The sequence below is a fragment of the Saccostrea echinata genome, unplaced genomic scaffold, assembly GCF_033153115.1.
Source record: "Saccostrea echinata isolate AGI-Se365-2 ecotype Australia unplaced genomic scaffold, CSIRO_AGI_Sech_v1 ptg000002l, whole genome shotgun sequence".
Classification (NCBI taxonomy): Eukaryota; Metazoa; Mollusca; class Bivalvia; order Ostreida; family Ostreidae; genus Saccostrea; species Saccostrea echinata.
The window spans coordinates 15,740,668-15,767,928 of record NW_026889751.1 but is presented as its reverse complement, the minus strand read 5'-3'; the positions used below and the strand labels follow the sequence as shown (position 1 = coordinate 15,767,928).

Genomic DNA, 27,261 nt, shown 5'->3' with positions numbered 1-27,261 from the left:
AAAAAAAAAAAGCAGAACGTTTTTTTTCTTTTTTGCCATACATGTAACTTCAAATTGGGCTTCATACATGTTCAACGGAGGGTAAAAAAAGAGAGACAAAGCATATAAAACTGGAAAAAAAACTGAATACAGAGAGAAATAAGATAAAATCAACAGAAAAGGTGGAGGATCAATGAAAAATTCGTAATTCATGCGACTCGGAACAAATGGCGTTCGACTTCATATCTAGCCGTTCGACTTGTGGTCGAATGTGTTCGACTTACGATCTATTTGGTATCTCGGGCTTTTTCCTTTAATAACAATTGTTTCATTCAGTTGCCACAGTAAACAACACGCTAAAATGACGCTTTAGGCACACATTTCGATAGATCTCTGGGTTTATGACACGCATAATGTGCCCTGTTGTCAACACTGTCGGTGAATATAGATAGGCGTTCGACTTCCGATCAGTTTACCCTATCTTCCTTTTAAGATTTTTGATAATGATTTAAAATAATTTTTACAGGGGTTTTCCGACATCAGTTCACAGTCCCTGGAAAGTACTGCTATTGGAGTGACTATATTGACCAGTACAAGACTACTTGGTTCAGGGGCTGTATCACAGTGGAGGATCTAAGTTCTAATGTGGCAGAAGTCATTGTCAAGGTTAATGGATATGAAGCTTTATATCAGAAAGTTGCACCTTCAGGTAAGTTATATTAGAAATTTTTTATTCAAGAGAACGTACTCTACAAGTCTCTCTCATTTTTATGTCCCTGGTCACTAAGGTGGCTTTTCGTCCATTAACATCTGTCAGACATAAAGTTTTGAATACTTTATAGAAGCTTTTTCTCTTGGACTGGAGAACAAATTTCAATCAATGTTGGCATATACAGACTTGTCTACTCTCTGGATTTACCTGTAATTTTATGACTTTTGACCCCCTAAATTATGATTTATGATTTGAAAGCAGAATCTTCCAATTTTCACCATTTTCAGTTCTTAAATTATTAATCACAATGTTGGGGTATAGTCAGATGCATTTTGTTGTGAAAATTATTGACAAATATGCACAAATTAAAACAAGATTAAGAATCATTCTGAAAACATTAGCTTCTATTTAATGTCTAAACTTTAAGTTTCATCATTTCGAAGTTGATACTAAGACATATCTTCTTTGGTTATAAAGATGAGTAAATCTGTTAAATTTCCACATTGAATTTAGCAAATCTTCTGTAGAAAAATCAAATCTTGTGAACAAATTGATAAAAAATTATGGGAAACATCTGTTTTGGGAAGGCAGATCTGCTTACAGCATCTTTGGATAAAGGGGTACAAATTATTCGAGTTCCATGGTTTTATTGTATTTTAAATCATCTCGAAATGATAGTTGATGATTGCTGATAAATGATTTCTTAATAATTCTGTATTTTGTAGGACTTCTATCTATGTGAATGTGATTGATTGTTCTTACAGCTCCATTGCCTGCTGGTGCCCCAGGTGGTGTATGTACAGGGGACTCCACTCCCTTGTCTAACTGCTCTGTACCTCAACCAACAGGGGGAGATCCAACAAAGTTTAACTTTAAATTCTGGACATGCACCACTCCAGTTGTTACAGCGTTGTCTGAAAATAATGGCACAGTAAATACGAACATTACCTTACAAGGTACAGGGTTTTCCAATAATGACTGCCAGAATGAGATCAGTTTTGGAGATGGAAGATGTGTTGGTGACAAAGACAGTGGTACTGATGTGATTTGTAATATTGATGATGCTAATTCTCCTTCTATTGGAGTTCTTCAACCAGTCACAGTAAGGCATAATAACCTTGGATATGCTTTAGTGGCCATTACAGGTGTGAAGTCTAGATCATTTGCCCTGATTCCTGTTGTGACAAAGGTTATGCCCTCTGTGGGTTCACTTGTAGGTGGGTTGCTTGTTCAGATCCAAGGATTTGGGTTTTCCACAATGAAGGATTATGTATCAGTTACCATTGGAGGGTATACTTGTGATATAACAAATATGACTTACACTGAGATTAGCTGTAGAACAAGGGCAGGTCAAGGTGAAAAAAATCTGGAGGTCAGGGTCAGGTCATCTCAAGGTCAATGGTTCCCAGCTGTATGTGAAGATGAATGTAAATTCACATATGATGCTGCATTTACCCCTAGTCTGACCTCTATATCTCCAAATGTGGTGAATGGAACCAAAGAAACAACAGTCACTATTGAAGGTTCAGGTTTTGGAAATGAGACATCTGATATTTTTGTGAAGATAGGAGGAGAAAACTGTCAGGTGGTATCTGTGTCTAATTCATCAGTAGAGTGTATGCTTGGTAATCTCCCAGCAGGGCCTAATAATCTGGTGGTAGTAGAGGTGGTTGGACAGGGTCTGGCCAGTGGAAACTTGATGATGACGGGGGCAGGGATAATTACGGACATTTCCCCCACAGAGGGAAGCATACATGGTGGCACTATTGTCCTTATCTCTGGAAATGGATTTGTAGATAAGCTTACATCAGTTACAGTGAAAGGCAAGCCATGTCCTATTGTGAACCTAACTTTATCCACTATCAGTTGTATTACACCTTCAACTGACAACGAAGAAATTGTCGAAGTCAGAGTAATATCCAATCAAATTTCATACCCAGCTGTTAACTTTAACTACAGTTACCAGGCATCTCCAAACATTTCATATATCAGCCCCACCAATGGGTCTGCAGGCACTGAAGTTACCATAGCTGGGGTTAATTTTGATAGGCAGAAGGAGAAAATTACTGTCAATATTGGCAGTGCTGAATGTTCTGTCATTTCTTCATCTGAGACAGAGATTAAGTGTACAGCAGGCCCCAGTCTGGTAGGCTCATTCCCTGTGTTGGTTAATGTACAGGGGAAAGGACAGTCCAACCAAAATTCAGAGTTTGAATATGAACTCCTTGTGACATCCATTTCTCCTAACACAGGTCAGTACATTGTATTTGAAGGAAATTGTGGTGCATATAAATTAATATTTCCAAAATTCATTTTCCAGATTAAAAAAAAACTGTCTATTCTGTTAAAACATTACTGGTCAACTTTGAAATTATGAGGTTTTTAAACCAAATTAAAAAATAGATGTTGTTTGATATTTTTAGGAGGAATTGCTGGTGATCAGTTGGTTACTGTATCTGGATCTGGATTTGATAATAACACATCTGTCTGGATTTGTGATAGAAGATGTGAGAGTGTCAACCAGTCAGCCTCACAGTACAAATGTAGAACTCCAGTGCCTGCAGGTAGATATCAAAGAGTATATATTTGTAGCATTTTCATGATAATGGAGTCCTCAGTAAAATTGACAGGAATACAAAAACAAAACAATCACAAGGAAATGCTTTTAAGCCTCTGCTGTAGATATGAAAAAAATCTGCAGAGAAAGTAAAAAGTTGTTATACATATAATAATATTCCCAGAAATCATCAAGAATTTTTTTTTGTAATATATTTATTTAAGATATTACATAAATGAAAAAATATAGAGTTAAATGTCAAATTTGTACATGTATCAAAGGACAATACCTCCAACTTTTTATTAGCTCACCTGAGCCAAAGTTCATGCATTGTCGTTGTTGTTGTCTTTTTAAACTTCTCACTGCAGTTTCATTTCCTCCTCCCCCAGAATCGCTGGGTCAATTTCAACCAAACTTGGCACAGAGAATACTTGGATGAAGTGGATTCAAATTTATTCAACTAAAGAACCGCATCTTTTAGGGGGAGATAATTAAGAATTCTTGAAAAAAAAATTTTGAAAAAATTAAAATCCACTGGACCAGAAAACATGAAACTTGCATGAAAGCATCCTGACATAGTGTAGATTCAAATTAGTTCAAATTATTGCCCCCAGGGGTAAGTTGGGCCCACTATAGGGAATCACAGTTTTATCTAGCAATATATGGGGGAAAATTTTTTTTAAAAAATTTCAAGAAAAACAGGGCCATGATCATTGATACTAATATGCAAGCATCCTCAGGTAAAGCAGATTCAGGTTTGAATGTTCAAATTGAGGCTAATTTATGCCACTAAATTTTCACTTGCTTCATTATCTCACTTTGAAAGAGGCTGTGGTCCTTCATATAAACAAATCTGAAATTCTGCTTTTTGGAGAAGAAGTTGTAAAATGTTTACAGACACAATAGGTGAAGAATAGGAATTAATGCAGACAGATGAGCAGACCAATGGACACTTCAGTCAGAAAAGCTCAGGTGAGCTAAAACATGATTGATTTTGAAATGTTTGGTGACTTTATAATGGATTTTCAGATGGTAATCTTACCTGCACTGTGAATGTGACTAATAATGGTGTAACCAGGACACTGCGTGATGCATACACTTATGATGCTGCCTTGACCGCTAATGTTACTATGGTAACCCCAGCCAGAGGGGGCACAGCAGGGGGAACCACACTTACGATTGAGGGGACAGGATTTGGGTAAGGAACCATAAAATTAAACAATGCAAGCTAGATTATCAAAATGTACATTCAATATAATTAAAATGATATATTATGTGTAAACAAGTTGTGTACATTACTTTTTATGGAAGGCGTTTTGTACACATGACAATGTCCCACTTCTTTTTCAATAAGACTGAAATTGAAAGATTACATACTAAAGACACTGTTCAATGCTACTTAATACATAAAATATATAATTATGTTCTAAAGAAGACATATTCTAGTTCAGAAAATATGGATTAAGGAAAGTTATTTAATCAAATCTTCATTAAAGTTTAATTTTGAGGGTTAAAAAGGCCATTGTAGACCATTATTCCTATAGATTGTTCTAGGTCTATTTGACTGGATAATTTCTAGTATAAACAGATGCCAAGAGATTTGATGGGCATTGAACACACAAACTAATATGTAGATGTTAAATGAAATTAAATTAAATGGCAAAGTAAACTCATACTGTTTAGGCCAGAAAAAATTAATCAGTAGTTTCTCAGGCACCGCCACATCAGGTCAAAAACTGCCGCATTGATAAATTTTATTGACATATTGAAAAGGGAAATAACTCAATTTTCTATTTTTCCAAGTTGAAAAAGAAAATTGAGTTATTCCCCTTTCATCCATGCTTAAAGATAGATGTTTTTATCAGATTCTTGTTAATACGTATTTTTTAAATTAATATTTAAACAAATATTTAGAATAACATTATTTAAAGTTGGGTATATATTTTAATTAATGTAAGAGAACAAAAAAGTAAGAATCGGTTGATATCATCATTTTTTTGAACGACTGACATGGAAAAAAAAAAAAAAAGAGATATTACCTGCCAAAAAAAAAAAAAAAAAAAGCCTGCCTGCCTCATTGAATTTTGAAATTTTTGGCCTGAGAAACTATTAATTAATATTTTGGGGCCTTATAAGATAAAATAACCACTAGTATTTCTGTGATCTCTGTAGATCTGTGAAGGCTGATGTATCAGTTTCCATTGCTGGGACAGTCTGTGATGTCAAAACTGTGACCCCCACACAGATTACCTGTGTCACAAATCAGCACCCAAGGTCCCAGAAAGCTCTAATCAGGGTAGAGGTGGCTGGCAATGGAAAGGCTGTACAGGTTTGAAAATCTTCATTTCTTAGACATTGAACAGATTGAAAGATTGAACATTCAAACATGTGGCCTTGACCTTAGTTTTTATTCTAAAACAAGCTTCAGAGTAATTAAGACAACTGCATGTTCTTTTAAAAAGGTGACCTACATAGAATGTCAGGGGAAAAAAATCAATTCTGTAAGGATTTTAGTATAATTAAATAGTTATAGTATTATACAATTAGGTGTTAGGTATATTGGATCTATTTTAGACATCAGCTGAATTTTTCTACATTGATGTGTGGTCTTCCCCTTTTACCTGGGGAGGAGGTCCCCTACCAAAGGAGGATGATTTTGTTGTAATCACCGCTGGACAAACAATCCTCCTAGATGTCAGTACACCCAAGCTAAGAGTGTTACTAATTCAAGGTAGCTTTAATATTTCTCTCTTTGTACATGAATGAAATTGTTTCACTTTCAATATATTTTCTATTGATAAAGGATGCCTCCTCCTCAGCCAGGAACAATAACTCTTAAAATTATCATTTTATTTAATTTAATAACTCTAAAATTGAAGGTTGAAATTGAAATTTTTTTTATGCAACAATTTTCATTTCATGCATATGATTCAAGATTCTTCTTTGAAGTCCTAGAAATGGTCTTCAAAAATAAACATTTGCAGCCCATAAAAGTACAAAAAAAATTGCATTTTTAGAGAAATTAAATTTCCTTTAATCTTGCATTAGATACAAATGCTTGTTAACATGAGATGAAATTGGATGTAATATGTCATATCTTGCAATGATGTCACATGCTTTTTTACACTTATATTTTATAACAATAGAAGTAAAAGAAGAACTAAAATACCACATAAGTATAAAAAAAAACATGACATTTTTTTCTGAATGCCTGGATATTTATAGTTTTTATACTAAAATATATTTGTTGATCAATTTTCAATTACAAAATGTATAATTAGTTCGATCCTTTATTCACATTTCCTGAAAATATATATTTGAGATTTGATAATTTTCCCTATATGATAAAATTATGATTAACTATAATGATGAACTTTGAAAATACACATTATTTTTTTAATTAATTTTTCATTTTTGTGAGCATTTTTAATTACATTGTACTTTTAAACTACTGATTTTCAAAAATCTGAGGAGTGGACAACCTTGAATCAAAACCTGAGGAGTGGACTACCTTAAATCAAAAAGTTTCAATTTGTTTTAGGTGGTACACTTGTATTTGATGACAAAGATTTAGAATTAAAAGCTGTGAACATTCTTATTGTGCAGAATGGTCTTTTACAAGTGAGTTCATTATCATATCTGTTACTATACATTATACTGCATCAAATAACCTTTATTTTCTTATCTAGAATTCTTATGAAATACATTTGAACTTCAGTATCTTGAACACTGATATCTCGAATACTGTGGATATATCGAAGTGATTTGGAAGTCCCAACCCCTTTTTCTTTAAGTATTTTACCCTGGATATCTCAAATCTTCAGATATCTCGAAGTTTTTTCTTGGTCCCATTGAGTTCAAGATAATGAGGTTTGACTGTAGATGTAGAGGTTTTCTCTATGCTCAGTGAGATCTTAGACCTTATATGGCTCATCTGAATACATATGAAATGTCTATATATTTTTGCGTAATCACTTGAAGGCAGCAATTTAAACACATGTGACTTAGAGTCATAGGTCTTTGTAATCACACAATCATGTGGCTTAATTGTCACAATCTAGGCATGCTCTAGCTTAAGTGATACTGTATGACAAATTCATGCATTTTTTTTTGGGGGGGGGGGGGGGGGATTTTGACTGATTTTCCATGTCAACTTGCCAATATTAAGCCACTCTTATTGTATAGAATCTTTGTGTGTAGGGGGTAACATTGTTGCTGATACATGAATATAGCAATTTTCCCTCAAATGTGCTCAAATCTTCCTATCAGATTACTGGATTTCTGCAATGTTAACATACTGGTAAAAATAAATAGATACTTGTAAAACATACTGAAAGGAAAAAGAAACACATGATAACATAATGTGCGAAATATGTTTGACTATATGTGTCCGAAAATTATGAAAACTGGTCAGAGGTATATCTTGGTTATCGTGCTCTTAATCTTTGTTCAAAATTACTCAACCATGAAATGTCTGACCTCCCATTTTGGGAAAGTGGTAAAAAGCCAAAAACATGCATATTGATGATGACAGGTTTGTTGACATATTTTGTAGTACCACCTGATGCACTTGAGGTATAGACACCATTTTTGCATATTTGCAGTCAGTATGAATTTCTTGCAATTATGGTACGATTGACAGATGTAGTTTCTTTGGGTCTAATAATTGAATTGCCAAAGTGAAGAAAAAGACAACAACATGTTGCTGTTCAGTTTGTTTTTAATTTTTCCACCAAGGAACATGTTATCAGTTATCAGAGAGTAACTTGGAAGGTTTCCAACCAACCGTAATGGTGACGTTGTCGCGTAATAACGTCAAATCAGTATAGGGTTTTTCATTCTGCTACCTCTGTAATCATCAAGGCAATCATAATTGTTACATTTACCCTAAAACTGAACAAAACCCATATTGCTCTATTTTGGTCTGTGAGCTCAGCAACTTTACGTCAGAATTACTCTCAATCACGCACATATGTGTCCTATCCCTATTTTTTCAGCATTTACACCCCGGGAAAGTGTAGTCAGAGTTTGTCAAGACCTTCTAACAAACATCACATTTTCTAAATCAACTGGTTCCCATAAATTCTATCTTTTTTCTCCAATCAAAAATCTGTGAGACTAACTGGATGGTAGAGTTTGAAGGTTTTGGAATGCTCCTGCTGAGCTACTCACCACCAAGGACTGCGTTGTCTGAAGGGTTGAATAATATCCCTATAAGGAAGATAAATGCACTGATGAACTCCATGCGCAGGATAATCAAGAACGTGACAGATGTGCAAGGGAGATGATGAATTTTTAGTTTCACTTTTCGGGGGTACTGTCATATGAATTTCAATAACTCTTGATTTACATGTATCAGTCAAAATCACATAAGATTTTGGTAACTTATTGATTACGGTAAAGATGATTTTAAATGTTTGATAACAATACTGGAAAATGTGTAGCTTTAATTCACTTCAAATGGTCATTGTGCATTTCTTTTTCCTTTCAGTATATGTAAAGAGAATTGAAAATTAATTCCAAGATTACAATTTAATGTCCTCATACATAACCTTATGCTGTGTAAATTCAAATTTGTTGAAATTATGGCTCTTGAGGCATATAGTGTGTCAGATTTTATTACATATGAATATGTGTGTACAGGGGAAAAAACAGGATATGTGTCTTAGGAAGTTGTTGATGGTAAAGTTCATTGGTCACTTGTTCCATTTTTAGTTCGATCACTTCGATGAAGTTGAGATGAGATTTTGCTATACCCCTGGTCTCATTCCTAAGGAAGTAAGGGTTAATGTACAACCAGCGCTTCATTCCTTAAAAGTAATGGAGCCGAGGCCCCCTGAGGGGCCGAGGCCCATTGCTTTTAAGGAACGGAGCGCTACGAGTATATTAACCCACATAAAATCCACCTTTTTAAATGCTTGTAATTACATGTATTGTTTGTTAATATGTAAGAAAGAATATTTGTAAGATACATTGTAAATATACATTTAACATATTAGTAGTATTAATTTACATGTATATATACAGAAAGTAAGGTGAAAAAAGTTTACTGAAGTTATTTAAATCTGCTGTCATTCAACAGCTTCGATAGCTTAGTGAGATGAGTACCTGACCCCGAAGTTGAAGGTACCGGGTTCGATTTTCAACAGTGCCACATTTATTTTCTTTATGTGAAAATAAACTTGTTAAAATTTTCTAAGTTCTTTCCTCGGTAGAGGTACGGGAAGGAGAATATGAACATAACAAATTCTGTTTTCAGTGTAATTTGCAACTCTCCATTCCTGTAAAATAATGGAGCGCTCAAACAAAAGAGTGACGTCACAGGTGGATTTTACCTATAAGACCTACCTAGACCAAACTTACATGGATGATGCATCTGGGAATGCACACTTCAAGTCTTGCTTTGGATGATGGATCTGACCTAATTTCCTGCATGAGTGGACATATCAGTTTTTACAGCAGGTTCATTCCCAAGTAACAACTGTAAGCCCTACCTATATGAAACTTGCACAAATAATGCATCTAGGGATGCATGCTACCACACTTGCTTAGGATGCTGGATCTGACCTATATTTTCTGGATAAGCACTAAAAAGGCTGAAGTTTTTGAAGTAGTTTCATTTGCAAGTGACTGTAAGCCTTACCTGCACTAAACTTGCATAGAGGATGCATCTAGGGATGCACACTACCAAACTTGCTTCGGATGCTGAATCTTACTTACATTTATTGAAGGGTGTTCACTCCCAAGTAACTTAAAGCCCCATGGTGTTGAATCTTGCATGAATGATGCATCTAGGGATGTACACTATAGATTTGCACTAGATGCTAGATCTGACCTACATTTTCCAGGTGAATGAACAGGTTTAATAGCTGGTCCACTACCAAGCCCTATGGTGACTGAACTTGCATTGAGTATGCATGTTACTAGGTATGCACACTACCAGACATGCTTTAGAAGCTGGATTTGACCTACATTTACAGTGTGATTGAACTGTTAAAATTTTTGAAGCAGGTCCATTTTCAATTATCTATAGAACCTGGACCAAAATTGTATAGATGTATCTAGGGATGCACACTACCAGAACACTTGTTTTATATGAGATTTTGTCTTACCTTTAGATAGCATTTGTCGTGGTGAGCTTTGTAATCTTTGATTACCTATGTTTACATTGATCAGGAAATCATAACACATGACTTAAAGTAAGATTTTTCCTTCAACAAAGATTTCATCATATTAAACAGGTTGGAACAAAAGAAAAGCCTTTCCAGCACAAGGCTGAAATAACACTGTATGGAAATCATCGTACCAAGGAATACCCTATTTATGGCACCAAGTCACTGGCAGTTAGAGAAGGAAATCTGGAGCTCCATGGTTTGTTGGGATATAAATTAATCTTATTGTTTCATATGACGTGTAGATTACAATCTTGATAAGATATACTCATATGAAAAAGAAAGAACATTTAGAGTGAGAGAGATATGAAAAGGAGACAATTATTTTAGAAAAAATACCGCACAAGTCAAGATATTAAATTTTCAAAATATTAAATTTTCTTCTTGATTTTAGGAAAACCAGTTCCAGTACCATGGACTACATTGGAAACAACTGCTCTGGCAGGAAATTCTACTATTGTTCTGAGAGAGGCTGTAACCTGGAAAGCTGGGGACAAAATTGTTATAGCAACAACAAGCCACAGACATTCTCAAAAGGAGACGGAGCTCCGAATCATTCAGTCTGTAGACAGTGACAACAGGACTATAACCTTGACGGAACCATTGAAGTACGACCATCTAGGGGTCACCGAAACTTTTGATGGGACAGATGTGGATTTCAGAGCAGAAGTTGGAATGCTTTCTAGGAATATCATTGTGAGAGGAGACAGTAATTCAGAGTTTGTGGAGAAAATTGAAGCTTGTCCTGATGGATTTGATACTGGTAAATTGTGTATATCAGTCTAGCCACATCTTTTCACTTTCCTTTTCACCAGAATAATATTATATAATTTCAGAGCTACTATTTGAGGAAATTCCATATTAGTTCCAGATTTTAGTATCAAAATACAGATTACAGATTTACCTCTGGAAATTACGCTTTCATATGCTCCAATATCCCCTCCCCCCTCCAAAGCTGTATAAGTGTTTAACAATGATAAGAATTCACAGGAAGGCCTAAAAGATACATACTTTGATTGTCATTCATGTTGACTAAATAGATAATTACCTACATTGTTACAATCAAAAACTATTTTTATCTAAAAGTTATCAAATGCACATGGGAAAAAGCAAATCAGGGTATTGCCAAAATGAGATTACTGACATAAAGCTCAAATTACAGACAGTAAACACATTACTTTAAAAAAAAAACTGCAGAAAGAGGTAAACACCTGTGTAATTTGTGCACCCTAATCCAGTAATCCAGATTAAAAAATTATGTAATTTATCTCAAAAAGTATGGTATTTAAAAGTAAAGAACATTCTCATGAATTGAAAAGTCAAATCAAGAACTTGTTAAAGTAAGACTGTAAATATAATATGCATTCTTTTCATTTTTAGGGGAGTTTGCAACTCAAACTTGTTTCCAGGGTCGATTTGGAGAGGAGATGGGAAGTGACCAATTTGGAGCCCAAATCATGATCCACTCCCCAAAACAATCTGGAAGTATGTCACATGCTCGTCTGGAATATGTGGAGGTGACCCATGCTGGTCAAGCCTTCAGACTTGGGAGATATCCAATTCACTTCCATCTGAATGGAGATACCAATGGGTCCTATGTTAGAGGCTGTGGAATCTATAACACATTCAACAGAGCTGTTAATATTCATGGATCCCACAATGTCCTTGTGGAACACAATGTTGCTTACAATGTCATGGGTGGAGCTTTTTTCTTTGAGGATGGAATAGAAACTGGTAGCACTGTGCAATACAATTTATTAATGTTTGTAAGAGAGTCAAGCAGTCTTCAAAATGATGATGTTACACCAGCAGCATATTGGGTAACTAATCCAGATAACACGATTCAGCATAATCGAGCAGTAGGTGGCACACATTTTGGATTTTGGTACAGAATGCATACACATCCAGATGGTCCTTCATTTGACAGTAGTATTTGTCCACAACATATTCCTGTAAGGGCATTCAGGAACAACACAGCTCACTCCAATGGGTGGTTTGGTCTGTGGATTTTTACAACTATTAAGACTCGAGAAGGAGGTGGATGTAGTTCAACCAAACCTGCCATGTCCTTGTTTGAATCCCTCACTGCTTGGAATAATGAGAAAGGTGCAGAAATTGTTAATGGTGGGGCACTTGAGTGTAGGGATTTTGTGCTGGTAAATAATAAGTTGGCTGGATATGAGGGAAAACTAATCATCGAGGGAGACCAACTTTTCAAGAATCTGCTGATTGTTGGGCATGCTTCAAGTCTCACCCGAGAAGAACAGGGCTGTACAAGAGCTGCATTTGTTCTTCCATACGGCAATGGAATGACCATTGATGGAATCCGATTTGTTAATTTTGATGAGAGCAATTGTGTTGGTTTTGATTTTGCTAGGATTGCTGGCACTTGTGCTGTGCATTGTGGAGGATTTTATTATGAGACGAGAAATCTTAAGTGGGTGTCTGCTCCAAATAAAGGCACATTTCCGTGGCCCTGGGCTGGGATTATCCGAGATCTTGACGGAACATTGATAGGAGAGACGGGCAATGCTGCCTCCATTGCTGCTAATGCTGGCAAAAGTGTAAGTTCTGCATCAGATACCTTACCACCGACCTGTGTATCATTTGCTAAATTCAGCAGCAACCTAAGTGGCAGTATTCCAGCAAAAGCTTGTCCCCCAGAAGTCAAATACCATCGCTTCTCTTTTAATGGTATCAGTCCTGAGGCACTGAATTACAAAGACTTTGTGATTGTTAATCGTCATGGAAATGACTCGATGCCATGGAGGAAGAAGGCTATCACCCACAAGTTGGGTTGGATGACTGTACTTTTAGATGGAGAAGAATATTTTTATTATTTCAAGGATGCTGATCAATTGACCAACATAAGTTACACTGGTACATTTGATCGATTTCAGAAGGTAAGAGAAGGAACCATTTTCTTCAATTAGGAATTTTGTTTTTGAATTTTCTTTACTTCAGAAAATCCCTTTTTTCAGATTAATTCCTTAAAATCTCAAAATTGTCTGTGTTTTGTTTTGTTTTTCTTTAAATCTGAGTTTTTTACAGAACAGTACAGGAGGTTACGAGTACGTAATCATGCGACAGAAGGTTTCAGCCAGGCCTGACAGGTTTATGTTAGACGGGAGCACAAACATCGAGCCAACAAGAAATATTGATGGCAATACTGTCCATGGTCAGTGGGAATACCTTAAAAATGATAACGAGATCCGATACATCTGTAAGTACATGTATTTAAAGTCTGTGTCGTATACAAAATATGTTTTATATATTTTTATATATATATATATATATATATATATATATATATATATATATATATATATGTTTATTTAATCAGTAAAAAATCCTTTTCAAATAGTTTAATGGAAGGTGAACTACCTCTCTTTTACAATTTTGTACAATTTAATAATAAAATAATTATATAAATTCTATAATTTAAAATATGAAACACTCTTAAACGTTATAAAAACAGCTGTTATTCCTTAACCAGTATCATCCAGAAAGGCAACATCGAGACGTAAGCGCAGTGTGGATGATGACATCACCTATAGTGTAAGTTTCCGGGCCTTTAAGTGTTTCTATCTGGACTGTAAGGCTCCAGTGGACCCTAATACTGTACCACCAGTCACAAGCAGACCTTACGACTTTGAATATTGGTCAGACAAGGAGACCTGGAAAAATGCGGAGATGGGCTGGGGTGGTTATATCAGTAATGGCACGTATGATCTCCCTAAAGACGGAGATAATGTGAAGATTAATAAAGGTATTCACATTTTAATTTTTTTTCAATATAGAGTTTATAAGACAAAAGGGAAACTATTGTTTTTATAAATTATTTTATAAATTGTAATTGATGTATAGTTTATATAATATATTATGGTGTTATTCAATAATATATGCAAAGATTTTCAGATTTTAATAGAACAATTAAAGTACATTGGAATTAAAATGAAATAATAGAACTGGTGTAATCTATTATTTGTGAAAGTTCTTTTTTTGTGATTTTTCTGCATTAGATCAATGGGTGGTGGCAGACACAGACCTTCCTGCAATGGGCAAATTGGTTCTCTTTGGTACTCTAGAACTAGATGATGCTAATGGAACTAGGAACTTTGTCTTAAACTGTACCTACATCGTTATCCTAGGGGGTCGTTTAATTATTGGATGGCCAGACAAACCTTTTCTAGGTCGGGCTTTGATCCTCTTGAATGGAGAGCATTCTACACCACCTTATCCAATGAATTCGGGACCACAGGTTGGATCTAAAGCTATAGGTACTGTATGTTAATTTTACATGCTGGTCTGTTAAAATGACAACCTTAAAAATATTAATGTTTTTAAAACAAATTGAAAATTGATACCTAATAAAAAGACATACAGTATAATCCGTTTTTTTCACGAAGATTTATTTTTCGCATTTTTGTGATCACTTTTAACTCGCAAAAAATAAAATACACAAAAATTAGAGACATTTCTCTCCATTGTAAAAACATTACCTTTTTTTATTTATTTTTTAAAATCGCAAAAAATAACTTACACAAAATAAAAATATACCCTTTTTTTAAATTTGCAACACGTGAAAAAAAAGGGATATGTGGTAGTTAAAGAAATTAGTATTCACTAATTATATGCTTTACAATTTTTATTACAAAAATGGGTCTCGTAATCCTTAGTCAAAAGACAATTTTTTTTGTGAATTGGCAATTGAAGGATTCAAAGACTCCGTCACATTGTACCAGATAGTGCTATAGAATGAGAACCATGTAAAAGGAATGAGCAATGCATGGGAAACTGGAAAATAGTTTTCAATTGTTAGACTAACGGTCATCCATTCCATGCACTGAGCAAATTCGGTTTTTCTTTTTCACAACCGCTAATTATCAAGCCATGACTTAATTGGGTTCGAGGAATATCAACAAAAGCAGACTGGTCAAGTGCAGAAGAAGCACATGAGTTCCAAACCTGCTGCACTTTAAAATGGACCTTTGGCACTTTTAGTGAACACTCAAGTCCAGAAGGGCCCAATCCAAATTTTAAAACAAGCTCAAAACTTTTGGTTAATATAACAAACTTAATTGGACCTCTCTGGACATTGAATGTTTTCACCAAATGAGAAACAGACAAGAAATATATATAACAGAGACAAATGGATTGAAAATTGGGCTATATCCGTCTGATGTCTATTAGCACTATCCTGTAAGGTGTAACTGAGCCCTAAAGCAAAAATTGTTAGATGTTAGCTTGAAACATTAAAAACATTTCATGAATCAAATTACATGTAATACTAGGAACATTTGGTGGACTTGACTTACATGGGAGGGATGTTGGAACTTCCTGGACAATGTTGGGGGTTACAGCCAATCCGGGAGACAACCAGATAAGCCTGGTATCATCAGTCACATGGAAAGTAGGCAGTGAAATAGTGATTGCTCCTACAGATTTCTCGGTTTGGGAGACAGAAACATTTGCAGTCACTGCTGTTTCCAGTAATGGCCGGACCTTGACCCTCAACAGCACACTGAAGTACAAGCATATAGGTATAGGCATATAAAAGATCATAGAGTACAAGCATATAGGTATAGGCATATAAAAGATTATAGAGTACAAGCATATAGGTATAGGCATATAAAAGATCATAGAGTACAAGCATATAGGTATAGGCATATAAAAGATTATAGAGTACAAGCATATAGGTATAGGCATATAAAAGATCATAGAGTACAAGCATATAGGTATAGGCATATAAAAGATCATAGAGTACAAGCATATAGGTATAGGCATATAAAAGATCATAGAGTACAAGCATATAGGTATAGGCATATAAAACATAGAGACTTGTAGAGGATCATAGTTTATTAAAGACTGGATTTTTCTTATATCAGCTGGTGAATATTTCACTATATTTACATTTGCTGTGTTTTTTTCTACTAAGCCAACTTTGAAATTGATTTGAATGCCATTTTATACTCACGCTTAGAAATATGCACAGAGAAACTCACGTTAAAGTGACATCACAATGAGCTACAGACACGTTAATAAAAATGTAACAATGTAGGGCAGCGAATAATTCAAACATTGAGTATATTTTTGGTGCTTTTGAACATGTAAAATGTGAATATAAGGAATGTTTTTAAGTTTAGTGTGAATTATTGGTGTGTAAATCACACAGACTTGCATGTAGGCATATTTTTCATGAAGCACACTTCATCAGGAATACTTATGGTGCTAATCCATGACTGATAATAAAGGCCCACAATCTAGATTTCCTCAGGGAGTATTTCAATGATTCTTCTTCAAAATATAATTCTGCATGTGTGAAATTTTCATTTTTAGCTCATCTGAGCTGAAAGCACAGGTGAATTTTTCTGATCACATTTTGTCCAGTGTCCATCTGTCTGTAAATTTTTCACACTTTCAATGTCTTCATAAGAACCACTGAGCCAATTTCAACCAAAATTGGCATAGAGCATTCTTTGATGAAGAGGATTCAAGTTTGTTCAAATGAATCCCATGCCCTCTTTCAGGGAGATAATAAAGAATTAGAAGAATTAGTGAAAATTTATTTGCATCTTTCAAAAATCTTCTTCTCAAGAACCAGAAAAGATGAAACTTGTCTGAAAGCATAGATTCGAGTTTGTTCAATTCATGACCCATGAGGGCAGGGTGGGGAAACAATGGGCAATCAATGTTTTACTTAGGATTGTATAGGAAAAAATGAAAGCCATAATTAGTCTTATTTACATGGAGGCATTCTCAGGTAGTGTAGAATCAAGTTTGCTAAAATCATGACCCTGTGGAGTAGAATGGGGCCACAATGGGTTATCAAAGTTTTACGTAAGAATCTATATGAAAAGATGATTAAAGATCTTCACAGAATAGCAAAGCATTTATAAGGAAGCAATATTCTCTGGTAGTGTAGATTTAAGTTTGTTCAAATCATGACCCCTGAGGTAGGGAGGGGCCACAAAAGGAGATAACAGTTTTACATAGGAATATATAGGGGGAAATCTACTGATGAAAAACAACAGGGCAATTTAGCCCATGGGCCTCTCATTTGGGAATTAGAACTGATTTGGGGTCTTAGCAAATACTCTATTAAGCATTAATTTTACAACTTCATAGGGTTTATGAATGCTCCTGTATTTCTTAAAACTTCAATTTATTCATTTCAGCCCATACAGAAACAGCTGGTAACAAGTCAATGACCATGGCAGCCGAGGTGGGCCTCCTCACTAGAAATATACGAGTGGAGGGAGCCACCTATGACAAGTTATACAAGGAGTCATTTGGGGCCAGAATTGTTGTGGGACGAACACAGGACCCTAATAACACTAATCTTTTATATATAGGTGAGTGTTGAGTGATAAAACCTGTCAAACTATTAGTACTCCATTTAATCTTTTTAAATCATACATCCTATCAATGGCCGTAGCAGATTCATTTAGCCATGGTTGTTTTCCTGGAGGACAGCCACAGCAGAATATGGATTTATATAATAAAGGGTGTTTAATGGAGATTCTGCATAAAATCCAAATATTAAATTATGTCTTCAAAATTTAAGAAACCAAAATTGTAAAATCTAGTGATTTGTCTTGATAATATACATGAGTGTCATGCTTGTTTCAAAAGTGGAAAACATGGTTTCATTTTCTTGCAGAAAGTGATTAAAAATTGCATACTGTATAAGGGGTATTTTCTACGGTTGAAAAATTTTTGCAGAATTTTGCGGATAGGACAAATCCGCAAAAATTACAATCACAAAATATTCTTTAAGAATTAATTCAGATATTCTGTACATGCAAGTCAGAAAAGTCAGTCAACCTGTTTTAATGTTATTTCATAACTCGTAGTTTAGTAATCGTTTTAATGCACTCTTGGTCAACATTCCTTCAAATAAATTCAATCGAATGTAAACATGGCAGTGTTCTGCCAAATCCTTTGAATTTGAGGTTCATGTACCGTGTTCTGCCAAATCCTTTGAATTTGTGGTTCATATACCATAAATAAATTTTTGTGGCATATTGAAAATGCAGATATAAATTTGCTACCTTTCAGGGGTCTAATCACAAAAATATCCAACTGCAGAAAATACCTATTACACAGTATTCAATTTTAGAAAATTTAAGTAAAAGTATACATTACATAATTCACAAACAATTCATAATGAACTTCATTATCTGGAACAATGATATCTCAAATACCAGGGATATCTCAAAATGATCTAGCACTATTAGATCACATGGTTTTACAAAACCTGTGCCAGAAAGGAATGCTAGTTTCCTTATATGGACTCACAGATTCTGAAAAACCCCATGCAAGAAACGAGTGATTTTCCATATCTGGAGACACAGATTTGGGAAGCCCATGTCAAAAAAGGCTGTCTGACATACCATATATGGAGTCATGGAATCTGTGCATTCATCTGTATCTATAGGTCAGCATCTTAGAGAATCTTCTGATGTTACTGTAGATGCCAAAATGGAGACTGAAACCAAACTGTACAATGCTTTACATAATTATTAAAATGATCAGTTTTAGGATTTTGTAAAATTTGGAATCATATATAAGCATGCCCTCATTCATTTTCTATAAAATATATCTACAATTATATCATTTTAAATTTCATATTAATTTCTAATGAAGACTCAAATGATTATGCACAATTTTATTGTAATTCAAACGAAGTCTGTTCAATCTGAGAAAGAAATTAATTAAATCATAACTTTCTTTATCACAGTGATGACACGTAAAATAAAATGAAAGTGTTAAAGCTGAATATGAACTGTAAATAGGCATACACCATATTAGTTTTCCTATCTCCTATATCAGCACTGAGGTATATAAACCCTTCACATCATTACACCTGATTGTTTTTACCTTGTCACTGGTGCATGCAGTACATGGATATCTTTCATTGTCCTTTTTATTTACATTTTATTTCATTAGACATGCAGTTGTGTTTATTTCACTTTGTAACATTGACCTGTGCTATTGATATCAAACATATTTGGTAACTTTTTCTCCTGAGGTGGCAGAGGCATACAGAGGTCATTTTTGTTGTGACCAATTATATCACGAGGTAAAGCCCTTGAAGCAAAATACATTGAGCAGTGAACAAAGCCGAGGCTTATATAGGAGCTGGAAAAGGACAATCTTGAGAAGGCTAACTAGTATATGGCAGACAATGATAACTCTCTTCCATTTATAAATCATGTTCAGCTTTAAGTTAAAGTCCAGCTAAAGTCATTTATTAACAAAGACTACATATTTCAATGTCTGTCAACATTGCATTGAAACATCCAAGGATAAAGATTTCAAATGGCCTCTCTAGACTGTTGTATCCAGTTCAAAAGTGACAAAATCATCCAAGTCTGACATAAGGAAGAACACCTCACTTTCAGACTCGGATTCTGTGTATGTGTTGGGTATGCAGAGCCTGTACAGCTTTTCAAAAACACATACAGGTTCTGTGCCTTAGCTGTGTCCAAATCATGCCTATTCTGTCTTGAAATTTTGTACAGGAGTTCAGATAAAAAAAAAACAAGCATTCTGAGAGTATTGCATTAGCAATACTAGTCCCCTACCGGCAAGTGTAATCTGGTTCCCATTAAGAATTGAAAATGCCATAATTCCGTCAAAAATCAATGAAGCGGAACGAAATGCAAACTTGATCTGTAACTCATCAAGATACACTCACATACCAAGAATCAGCTTAATATCTGCAAGCGTTTAGAAGAAAAGTGGGACATACAGACAGACAGCTAGACAGATGGATGGACAGACTCAGAGGAAACCTATAGTCCCCTCCGGTTTCACCGGTAGGGGACTAAAAAGAAGGGTATCATCTGTAATGCTCCCTTACTGTTACCTCTAGGCTAACATTGAATTCAAAGCTTTTGTATTGATTTATAATGAGAAATATAGTTTGTAAATTATTTAAATTTACTAAATTTGGAGTAAGATGAGCTTAAATTTTTGAACTTGATTTGTTTGTATACCTATCTATTTAGTGTCCACATATTTGATTAAAATGATGAAAAAGTGGTAAACTTTAGACATTTAATGTAATAAAATCTAAAGATGCATGTATAAGATTGAAATTCAACCTGATATACTTTTTTTCAAGGAAACCCGATATATTTATTTGTTTTTTAAAGTAATTTTAAATCTTATAGCTTATTTATACATTGTACAAAAAAAATATTAATTTGCTAATAATATCTTTTTCTGCATACTAGTGAAAAAATTTGCTGAAAAGTCTTTGATTCTGTAATTTTAAGGTTTTGCACGTATTTCCAATGTGGAATTTTACCACTCTGGGCAGGAGGGATGGGTGGAGCCCTTTGATCCACGAGGCTCCATTGCTTATGTAGATGCCGGGACAGTTTCCAGTATTAAACCTTCCTACGTCAAGAAATGTGCCTTCCACAAAGGATTTTCACCAGCTATCATGGCTTATGGTACTAATAACCTACCAATAGAGGACAATGTTATAGCTGACACTGTCTGGTTTGGTAAGTAGGAGAAAATTCATAATATTATGTTCTATTCAGATTTTGAGGTTACTTCAGTACCCTTTAATGAAATAGAAATTTAGATACATGTTTATTTTTTACTTATTTCCAACTAAAGCATCTACTGATAATTAGTTTTTGCTTTCACATGTAAAAAAAAAATACTCCTAGCATCTGTATTGGGCTTAAAATTTTACATTAAAAAGAAAAGACCCCAAAATTCTTTTAGTAGGATTATTTTGAGTTAATGAGGTTCTCAAGTGTCTACTGATTGAAAATTTCAGCTGTGGAATCTATGAGTGATAGTACCATCATCAGAAACAATTTTGTGACCAAAGTACAGTGGGAGGGATCTTACCAAGATCGCAAGGAAACGTCGAACTTCCGATTCAATGGGGCCTTCAACCTTCATAAAGCCACTAATCTGATCTTACAAGATAACCATGTTGGTGGGGCAGAGAGGCTAGGATTTCGAACCACGGGAGAACCCTGTGATGTGTCGGCCATCAACCCCTGGAGAGGAAATGTTGTGCACACTGCTTTGGTTGGAGTTGGGTTGTTGCCCATTGATCCTCTACCAGGTTTGCTAAACTTTAAATATATAGTACAAATAAAAATTTATTGTTTTACTATTATAGTGTTTGTGACTAACAATTGCAAAATTTTGTAAAAATGCTTGGCCCATGTATAATAATTATCTATTTTAGCTCACCTGAGCCAAAGGCTCAAGTGAGCTTTTCTGATCGGAATTTGTCCGTTGTCGTAAACTTTTCACATTTTCATCTTCTTCTCAAGAACCACTTGGCCAATTTCAACCAAACTTGCCACAAAGTATCCTTGGGTAAAGGGGATTTAAGTTTATTCAAATGAAGGGCCATGCCTTCTTCAAAGAGGAGATAATTATGAATTCATGAAAAATTAATGGCATCATTTAAAAATCTTCTTCTCAAGAACCACTGTGCTTGAAAATATTAAACTTATATGGAAGCATCCTCAGATAGTGTAGATTCAGGTTTGTTCAAATCATGACCCCGGGGGGTAGGGTGGGGCCACAATGGACGATCGAAGTTGTACATAGGAATATATAGGGAAAATTTTTTAAAATCTTCTTCTCAAGAACAGGAAAGCCATGATTGGTCATATTTATATGGAAGCACCCTCAGATAGTGTGGATTCAAGTTTGTTCAAATCATGACCCCCGGGTGTAGGGTGGGGCCACAATGGGCGAGCAAAGTTTTACATAGGAATACATAGGAAAAATCTTTAAAAATCTTCTCAAAAACAGCAAAACCATGATTGGTCACATTTAAATGGAAGCATCCTCAGGTAATGTAGATTCAAATTTGTTCAAATCGTAACCCCCCAGGAGAATAGAGGGGCCATAACAGGGGATAGTTATACAAAGGACATATCAATAAAAAAATTTTTCTTAAGAACAGCAAAGCCATTATTTGTCATATTAGTTTAAGGACAGATGATACGTTCCTCAAAAATATATAATTTTTTCCAAGATTTTGTCATTGAAGTATTGCTACTTTAGCATGTTTATTCACAAAAAATTGAGGTACCTTACCAGGCATTTGTGCAAGATACCAGAGGATAGTTTTTCTTATATAATCCATTAGGAAAAAATTTAATTTGCCAATATCAAATTTTTTAGTGTTTGAATTTTTTAAGGACGATTAGAAACTGGTTTAGAAATCAGAATCTAATTAAAATTTTGAATATTTTTCATACATTACGAAGATCTACATAACAGGAATTTGAGGAACGTATCGTCTGACCTTAAAAGCATCCCTATCAACCACTTTTATATTTAAACTTTTCAAGACTGAACTGATTTCTGCTTTTTCCTAGCCAGAGTGCTCAAGTGAGCGATGTGGCCCTGGGCCTCTTGTTTAAATTAAAATTCTAATTTCTCATGAAAGACATAAATTTCTACTTCTTAATGAATTCTTTTCTTGTAGATTATTTAAAACAGTGTGTAAAGTACTCATTTTTCACATTGTGGAAGAACCTGGACTACGGCATTTTCTACATTGGCCCTGCCAGTTCCTCCGTGGAAAATTTAAAGGCTGCTGACAATGGAGTCAGTGTTTTCCAGTTTGTTATGGGTCCAGCCTCCCTTGGGCATAACTATGCCAATAAGTATGCCAAAGTCAAAGACTCTCTGATTATTGGTACATCTGATGAGCTGAATTGTGCTACTGCTCTAGGAGATAAGACAGATGATAATATTGCCATAGGCCAAGAGAAAATGCAGTTTCATAGTTCCCCTATTCGGGTTGGGGTTACCATGCCAACATTTTCCTCTGGGAGTAATGCTTGTCCCAACATGCCTTGCTCTGGTATTATGTCTTACCAGGCCATCAAGGGAATATGCCACTTGCAAGGTAGGGAATATTTCTTTTGCTTTAATTGTGCAGATCCTCATGCAGAAATAATAAAAATATTTTTTTTAATAAGAGCCAGACACTGTGTTGTAGGGTAGTTATATCTCATAATAATTTACCAGAATACCATTTCAATGTTAAACACATTCATTTTTTGAAGGATATTAGAATTTGAAAATTGTTTTGTTAGTAGACACTTCATTTTGTGCATTGTATAAGTAGACTTACTTACAAATTAAACATTAGGATACAGGTACTTTTTTGTCTTTTATTTTTCTTAGATGTGACATTTTCAAAGTTTTCTAATAAATGCAACAGTGAAGGTGACCGCGCAGTTGCCCCAAATAAAAAGAATGATGATGGAAACCACCCATTTATAACAGAGAGGATTCAGTTTTATAATGTGGAGGAGGATAATAAGATTATCTTTTGGAGATCAGATATTGGGTAAAATATTAAAACTGGCATTCTGTACATAATCAAATTAAAAAAAAATGATGGTTCTATTAGTTATGTGTAATAATGTATACACACAGCTTATTGGTATGTTCCTGTTTGATATCTATTCCCTAATAATTTTTATGCCTCACCATAATACGGCTGGGGCACATAGTATTTGTCATGTTTGTCTTCTGTCTATCGGTCACACTTTACATTTTCAAAGTAACTTTCAAGGTATTTTAACCAAAAATTCACAAATTGATACATATTGTTGAGAGCTATTCAACTGTGTCATAATTATTGAGAGCTATTCAACTGTGCCTTTATTATTGAGAGCTATTCAACTGTGTCATAATTATTGAGAGCTATTCAACTGTGTCGTAATTATTAAGAGCTTTTCAACTGTGTCATGGTTTTCTCTTCCTAACTTCCTTATGATTTGACCTTCTCATGACCTTCAACATTACTTTTAATGATTTTTAAATCAGACTTCTCATTTGAAAATACAAATCTGTGAGAGCAATTCAACCGTGTCATTATTTTCTTACCTTGACCTTTCTAATGACCTGTACCTCACTTTTCCTTCATTTTGGAGTTACTGGTACCAAGATTTCATAAAAAATGTTCAAGATATTTTCTTAAAACTTTGTGCACTGGGACAGATTGGTGAGAGGGATTGAATTTTGTCAAAAGTTCTTAGATCTGGACACTTCCTATGATTTTAGATATGACTTGTTTTCCTCTTTTTGCTCATAGTTCATCTTTAATAAGAGATCATATAAATTTGCTAAATATGATATAATGAACGTTAAACATCAAGACTTTTTTAAGCCATTAAATAATAGATGAGCGAGTCTCAGACCAAAGAATATATATAGGTGTGCTTCTTCTTTTACTGCTGCAATACTAATGTATATTGGGCAGGGCATTCATGTAATATGGACATATTTCTAGTTTTTAACATCTTTATAGAATTATTGAACTGTATTTTTATTGAGAAGGTTAGTATGTCACTGAATAACTTTTCCCTCAAGTTTTGTTATTACTCAGCCCTAGCATTTTGTGAAATTATTTTTATTGTTCTTCACATGTAAGAATCCATTTGTTTTATGTAAAAAAGGGAATTAGTAAATTAATTATTTACCACACTATTAGTCCTTTTTTTTGTTTACAGTAAGATAAATTCCGCTGATTGTGTGGACATGGCTTGTGATGCCAAGGTGAAGTGTCTGCTTCAGGATCTAGATGGGACATTCCTGAACTCCTCTGGATTTATCATCCCACAGTCAGAATATGAATGGGGTGGGAATCCCAAAATGGGATTAGGGGACTACAGAATCCCAAAGGAGATGTTAGTGAGATCCAATGGAAGCAGAATTCCTGTTAATGAGATAGCTCCTCACAAAGGTGAAGCATCATTATGTGTATATATATTGGTACAGATTATTTCCATTCATTCTGGCTCCAAGACCATATTAAACTGAGAACAGACTTAAGTCAAAATTTCAAATCAATATAACTTTTGAATTAATTTTGATAAGGAAACAAAATTTTCATCATATGTTAACATTGGCACATTATAAAAACCTGCATATTTTTAAGCACACGTTAAATAAAACTCGAGATATTCAAAATCAAGTTTTTGACTTATGTCTGTCCTTGGTTGTTATAGTTATCTCTCTTGACATTATAGAATCGCTAAGATTACTTCTCGCTAAAAATATATACCAATGTTTGGTGATAAATTACTAAATTTGCATTTAGCAAAAATTTCCACTTATACTTTTAAGAATTAGAATCTTATACTTTTAAGAATTAGAATTAAGAACTAAAGATTAAGAGATTTTCTTGTTCCATAAATAATGCTTCAATGCATGTGCTTGAATTTAAAAAAACTACTCTTGTTGGTTTGAAATGTTAACTGTCATTTCTAGTGTCATTTTTCCAGGTATCATCAGGTCAAACTGTCAGTATCGGGCTGCCTGGCAGGCTTATGAGTGTCATGACCTCAACTACAAGAGTTTGGTCATTGAGAGCATGGATGCAGACACAGAGACCAGGCGACTGTCCCCAGTGGCCATCCTTGGAGGGGGATATTTGGACCTGATTAATGGCCCTCAGGACCATGGTTGGTGTAGTGGCTACACATGCAGAAAGAGATTGTCTACCTTCCAAGCCATTGTTGCTACAGGTTTGTTAAGGATTAAAGAAGTATCATTAGTTCCTAAATTAAAATAAAGTCTGATCAACAATAATAAACGTATCAAAATGTAGCACTGTCCCTGACTACATTATTTAAAGTATTTTCAATGATTTTTTTTTTACCAAAACAAACTGAAAAACTCTGGCATCTCTTTGAATTGTAATCTGATGAATTCCAGAAATAAGACTTTTGTTTAAAAAAGTTTTTTAATAAACTTTACTCCCAATAAAAAAGTTCTTATGATAAATTTCCATTTCAGAGAAAGAATTTTTGCTGCATTACACAAGTGTTTCTCCTCAAAAGTCTCGCTTCTTTTTGCTGGATGCCAAGCCAAATGACTGTATCTCTCTGTCTATCTGGTACTCCCAACCCTGGAGATTGGATGTCTACCACAATGGAGAATTTATAATGCCCCCCAATGCTCGGTATGCAGGGATAGATAAACGATATGTGGTTGATCCACCCCCTATTGGGCAGCCAGATTTCTACAAACCAAATGTTACAGGGTGTCAGCAGAAATCAGGACTCAGTTATTTTAATAGGGATTCAGGCATCATTACTCTGTTGATCAAAGGTCCTGATCCCGTTGAAATCATAACAGTGAAGACTGTGATGGTGTCTTTCCAAATTCCAGCAATGCCAGCAGATGAATTTTATGGAGACAGAATTGTCATGAATTTGGCAAGCTTTTTAAATATTGATGCCAGTCGTGTACGCATCACTAATATTGTTAGAGAGACATCATCTTCAAGAGGTCGTAGAAAGAGGTCAACTGATGTTGTAACCGGAGTAGAAATTGAAATCAGTAATCCTCCTTCTCAGGGTAAGTAATGATAATCCTCTCTCTCTCCCAGGGTAAGTAATGATAATCCTCTCTCTCCCAGGGTAAGTAATGATAATCCTCTCTCTCCCAGGGTTAATAATGATAATCCTCTCTCTCCCTGGGTAAGTAATGATAATCCTCTCTCTCCCAGGGTAAGTTATGATAATCCTCTCTCTCCCAGGGTAAATAATGATAATCCTCTCTCTCCCAGGGTAAATAATGATAATCCTCTCTCTCTCCCAGGGTAAATAATGATAATCCTCTCTCTCCCAGGGTAAGTAATGATAATCCTCTCTCTCCCAGGGTTAATAATGATAATCCTCTCTCTCCCTGGGTAAGTAATGATAATCCTCTCTCTCCCAGGGTAAGTAATGATAATCCTCTCTCTCCCAGGGTAAATAATGATAATCCTCTCTCTCCCAGGGTAAATAATGATAATCCTCTCTCTCTCCCAGGGTAAA

General features: G+C 34.9%; 1 protein-coding gene across 1 annotated transcript in view; it reads left to right on the top strand.

Annotated features, from left to right (window-relative positions):
- Nucleotides 1-27,261, top strand: part of LOC133178063 (fibrocystin-L-like) — an 84,567-nt gene that overhangs the window by 42,898 nt on the left and 14,408 nt on the right. The window contains exons 27-48 of the mRNA XM_061312830.1: nt 506-688; nt 1,456-2,943; nt 3,115-3,255; nt 4,278-4,446; nt 5,421-5,577; nt 5,823-5,979; nt 6,790-6,869; nt 10,490-10,619; nt 10,815-11,183; nt 11,801-13,323; nt 13,472-13,643; nt 13,917-14,189; nt 14,443-14,700; nt 15,715-15,963; nt 17,599-17,775; nt 20,707-20,940; nt 21,225-21,521; nt 22,908-23,333; nt 23,615-23,780; nt 24,949-25,181; nt 25,723-25,965; nt 26,237-26,800. Coding sequence (XP_061168814.1) covers nt 506-688; nt 1,456-2,943; nt 3,115-3,255; nt 4,278-4,446; nt 5,421-5,577; nt 5,823-5,979; nt 6,790-6,869; nt 10,490-10,619; nt 10,815-11,183; nt 11,801-13,323; nt 13,472-13,643; nt 13,917-14,189; nt 14,443-14,700; nt 15,715-15,963; nt 17,599-17,775; nt 20,707-20,940; nt 21,225-21,521; nt 22,908-23,333; nt 23,615-23,780; nt 24,949-25,181; nt 25,723-25,965; nt 26,237-26,800 — 7,689 coding nt within the window. The remainder of the gene's footprint in view (nt 1-505; nt 689-1,455; nt 2,944-3,114; nt 3,256-4,277; nt 4,447-5,420; nt 5,578-5,822; nt 5,980-6,789; nt 6,870-10,489; nt 10,620-10,814; nt 11,184-11,800; nt 13,324-13,471; nt 13,644-13,916; nt 14,190-14,442; nt 14,701-15,714; nt 15,964-17,598; nt 17,776-20,706; nt 20,941-21,224; nt 21,522-22,907; nt 23,334-23,614; nt 23,781-24,948; nt 25,182-25,722; nt 25,966-26,236; nt 26,801-27,261) is intronic.